Here is a 5000-nt window from a genome sequence, read left to right as displayed (position 1 = left end):
TTCCCTCAATCCCTCCCTCCTTCCCTCCTTCCCTCCCTCCCTCCTTCCCTCCCTGCCTCCCTTCCTCCTCCCCTCCCTCCCTCCTTCCCTCCCTCCCTAACCCAGTAGACAGGAAGGGTTGTCCGCCTCCTACAACTTGTTGCTATTGATTTTGTTGGTGTATGTCTTGGAGGTGGGGAGGGGGGGGGGTAAGTAGCGAGGGGAGGTTCTCGCAGAGGGGAAGAGGGAGGGGGGAGGGGTCGTTCTTGCCTTTGTTTTCTACAGAAAGGACGGTCCTCAATTCCCCCTCCCCCTCCCCTCCCCTCCTCTATCCCTTCCTCTCCTTTTTTCTTCCCTCCTTTCATGACGGGAGTCGATCTACCGCACACACAACGTCCTTTTCCCTCCACCTCCTCTTTCCCTCTTCCTCTTCTACCTTCTTATTCGTGTCCTTATTCGTTTCTCCTTTTCTGCTTCTTTTTTCTCTTCTTCCTCTTTCTTCTTCGTCCTCTTCCTTTTCTTCTTTCTCCTTTTCCTGCTCCTCCTTGTTTTGCTTCTTCTCTTCCTTCTCTTTTCCTTTCTCTTCTTCTACATCCTCCTCTTCTTACTTTTTCATCTTCTCCTACTCCTCCTCCCCTTCCTCGTCCTTCTTACCATTTTCCTCTTTGTCTTCCCCTTCTTCTTCCTCTTCCTCTTTCCTCTTTTCCTTTAGCTCTTCTCCTTTCTCTCTCACTCCTCCTCTTACTCCTCCTTCACCTCCCACTCCTCCTCTTATTCTTATTCTTGTTCCTCCTCCTACTCCTCTTCCGCTTCTCCTCTTCCTCCTCCTCCTCCTCTTCCTCCTTCTCCTCCTTCCTTTCCTCCTCCTCCTCCTCCTCTTCCCTTTCCTTCTTTCCCTCCTCCTTCTCCTCCTCCTCTTTCTTCTCCTCCTTCTTCTCGCCTTCATCTTCTTATCTATTTACTCACTTTTATTAATTCATCTACTTTCCTATTCAGTTTTGTTATATAAGCTACTTTTTTTTTTTTTTTTTTTTTTTTTTTTTTTTTTTTTTTTACCTTTTCATCCAGCGCCATGCACTTCATGACTCGCGTGGCGCAACAGAGTAGAACAAAGTGTAGCTTAAGCGCAAGGTAAACACTGCACGCTGCAATATGTGATGGATTAACACGCCCTCTCCTCCGCAGGGGCTTGGAGTACTGCCTGGCGATGGAGAACATGAATATCTCGGCCATCAGGACCATTCGAGTCCTTCGGCCGCTGAGAGCTATCAACAGGATACCCAGTGAGTATTTTGCCGTTGGGGGATTTTAGGGGAAGAGAAAGGGGGAGTGTGTGGGTAATTTTTTTTTTCCCTGCTGTTTTTTTCTCTTTTTTTTTTTTTGGGGGGGGGGTCTAACGCAAAATATAAAGAAACAAATATAATGATGATATATTATGATGATGGTATGTATATAGATAATAAGTAATAATAATGATACTGGAAATGACGATATGAATGGAAATATTTTTTGTAGTAGTAGTAGTGATAAAGAAACAGATATAATGATGATATATTACGATGATGGTATGTATATAGATAATAAGTAATAATAATAATACTGGAAATGACGATAAGAATGGAAATATTTTTTGTGGTAGTAATAGTGATAAACTGAAATAAATGAATGTGCAAATAAAATGTGAATCCAGCATCGCAGTTCCTCAAGCCTTCCTTCGGGATCCTACCACGATGAATCCAGCCTGTAAACACAGCATAATCCCATCTCCCTTTCCTCCTCCAGGTATGAGGATCCTGGTGATGCTCCTGCTGGACACGCTGCCCATGCTGGGGAACGTCCTTCTGCTGTGCTTCTTCGTCTTCTTCATCTTCGGCATCGTGGGCATGCAGCTGTGGGCGGGCATGCTCAGGCAGCGTTGCTTCATCGACATCCCCGAGAACGTGACGCCGCAGCAGTAAGTCAATCTCGATCGGTTATTTTCGTTTTTCATTCTCTCTCTTTTTTCTTTTACTTTTTATAGTGTTTTCTTCTTCTTCCTTTTTTCTTTTCTCCGGATTGAATTTAGGGACATTGGAAAAATTTTCGCTATGAGAGTGGGCTTCTAATGTCACTCTTTTATCATCACAGTCGCTCTCAAAAGCACAGGAAGACACTTTCTTCACACACACACACTGAAAGCGAGGGGATTCGTCTCTCGATATGATATACACAGAAGTACAAGTGGAAGAAACGGCGACTGCTAAAGGCATCTGTTTCTGTAACAAGCATAGACAAAGCGATAGGATCCTCTTGGGCTGATATAAAGGATATTTAATCATAATATGAAACACCCTTTACTGTTAAAATATTTATACACATGTAGGCTAAATGATATACCTGTCCACAGAAAGGATACACAACAACAGAGGAAATTAGATTGAAAATTGTTGTCAACAAAGTAGGTAGTGAAACAAAGGACATTTGTTTGCCGCTTTCTGGGTCAGTCATCGTTACACTAACGAGTGACGTCATGCCATTGCTTACGTCAAGCCCTTCACGTCGCCTACTCTACGTCCATCTTAGGGGCTCTTCCATTATTTTTGCAATTGAATTATTCAACGTTCTTACTCCTACCTCTCTTAAATTGTTGATATTATTTTCCAGGACATTGTATCATCATCGGCAGTGAAATTAGACAACAGACAAAAAAAGAAAACACTCATGAATATCATTTTTCTTCCTTTTCCTGAATATGTCACTTAGGATATTTTCTTTGGTATCCAAACCATTTTATGTTTGAACAAACTTGTTTTTTGGCATATATAAAAATCATCTCTTTTAATTACTGTTTCCCTTTTTCAAGAAAAAATAAAATTCATCCACCCTTTTTATTATTTCTTTCAGAGGAGTTGAACTTATTTATTACAAAGAGATCAAGACGAAAACGTAAGATAAAAGACAAATCTATACATAAAAAAATCAAAAGTGAGAGTGGAAACCATCGTAGAAAACGGAAGTGCGTTTCCTTGCATACTTTGTCTTAATCCTCCCGTGACGTCATCCTTATCATTATATATATATATTTTTTTTCGGTTTTATCGAAGTCGATATTTGATGGAATGTTTTTTTTTACTTTATTACTTCCTTTCTTTCTTGCTTTTTTTAAATATGAGATATGGCTATTATTAGGAAGATAAAGAGAACAGCTTTCGTGACATAACAAGGATTATTAAAAATAATTATGATAATCATGATTATTATCATTGTTGTCATTGTTATTATTATCATTATCATTATTAATATTAATTGTTGTTACGAGTATTATCTTCATTATTATCATTATTGTTATTATTATCATCGCTATTTTTATGATTATTATTATCAATATTATTATTACTATCAGTAAAATTATTGTTAGCAGTATTATCAATATCACTCTTATGCTTATTATCATTATCATTATTATCACAATTGTTATCATTATTGTCATTATCATTATTATTGCTATTAATTATTATTATCATAATGATATTATTTCAAGTGTTATTATTATTGTTATCATTATTATTACTAATATAATCATTATCATCATTATTACTAATATTATCATTATCATTATCATTACAATTGTTACTCTTATTGTTATTATTATTATTATAATCATTATTATTATTATTATTATTATTATAATCATTATTATTATTATTATTATTATTATAATCATTATTATTATTATTATAATCATTATTATTATTATTATAATCATTATTATTATTATTATTATAATCATTATTATTATCATTATCCTTATCATTATAATAATTATTTAAAAAACGATTACCACCCTCACCATCTTTAAAGCCGTGCTTTAAAACACATGCATTGAATTGGGATGTTTTCGAGCGGGTTAGCAGCGCGGAAAATAATGGGGGAAAAAAGTTACGTCACATATTAATTAACAAGCGGAGTCAAAATAGGCATCAAAGGGCTTGTAGTAGCATGGCCGCATGATGTTTCTGTCATGCAGGCCTGGTGACGTCACCCTTTGTAGCAATTCAATTTGATTATAGTGTATTTCATATTACGATTTTTTATTGATTCTTTTGATCATATTTATTGGGGGATTTAATTAATTCTGAGGGGCGACAAACCGTAAGAGTATCGTTGCATGGCGACCTCTCTGCAATGCTACTTGGATAACGTTTATTTCGTCAATTCAGATTTGATTTGATTTTGGTTAATTTTATAAATCGAACGCTGTTCTGCTTAACGAGTTTTTCATGTTGTTGACTCAGGTTTCTATTAAAATTTTCCGTCGTAGTAAATGTTTCATATTATTGTAAAAGTAAGTTTGACTGCCCTGTAATATTTTCCAGACTTCGTGATTGAACCTGTCAGTGGCCTTGCGGTTTAAGCGGAACTTAAAGATTCGCCAAAGAAGCAATATCTTTGATCTTGACAAAAAAAAAAAAAAAAAAAAAAAAAAAAAAAAAAAAAAAAAAAAAAAACATTCCATCAAAACCCAGACGAAAAAGAAATCGATAAAACGCCAGACGATGATCGATACCCCCGCCCCCTATCTACCCAACACGTCCCCCTTTCTCTCTCCTCATCAAATCAGTTCTCAAAACAGTTTGGAAAGCGTATGCAAGGAAGCGACATCCGGCTGTTGGCCTAAACTCCCCGACATTTCTTGCACGCCCCCACCTCTGTGGCGTTGAGAGTCGTGAGAAGATAAGATGATTTTGATGAAAACAATGTTGATGTTTATGATGACCTCTCACGCTGATCGCGCGCTCGCTCGGCCGTAGAGGTGGTAAGCGTCAAGGACATGTCACGCCAGGTCGCCCGCCGCCTCGGTGAGGGTGGGCGCCATGGGGGCCATTGAGGCGTGGGCGTGTTATCGTAGGGCGTGAGGTTGCACGGCGTTGCAACTGGTGAACCTTTGTCCCTCGCCTCGTCCTCACCCTCACCGGGCGAACCCTGGTTCCTTCACTCTTTCATTTACGCCTTGGCAGTTGGTTCTAAGCCTACCTTACCCA

At 38.3% G+C, this 5000-nt stretch overlaps 1 protein-coding gene across 1 annotated transcript in view; it reads left to right on the top strand.

Moving 5' to 3' along the window:
• The window catches only part of LOC122254850 (voltage-dependent T-type calcium channel subunit alpha-1G), a 117966-nt gene that overhangs the window by 26538 nt on the left and 86428 nt on the right, over positions 1–5000 (top strand). Inside the window, exons 3-5 of the mRNA XM_086540224.1 lie at positions 1165–1262; positions 1762–1933; positions 2863–2904. Coding sequence (XP_086396350.1) covers positions 1165–1262; positions 1762–1933; positions 2863–2904 — 312 coding nt within the window. The remainder of the gene's footprint in view (positions 1–1164; positions 1263–1761; positions 1934–2862; positions 2905–5000) is intronic.

Source organism: Penaeus japonicus, unplaced genomic scaffold (genome assembly GCF_977035675.1).
Source record: "Penaeus japonicus unplaced genomic scaffold, GWHDUDI00000001_assembly GWHDUDI00000009, whole genome shotgun sequence".
In the NCBI taxonomy this organism is placed as follows: Eukaryota; Metazoa; Arthropoda; class Malacostraca; order Decapoda; family Penaeidae; genus Penaeus; species Penaeus japonicus.
This window is presented reverse-complemented; position numbering and strand designations above follow the sequence as displayed.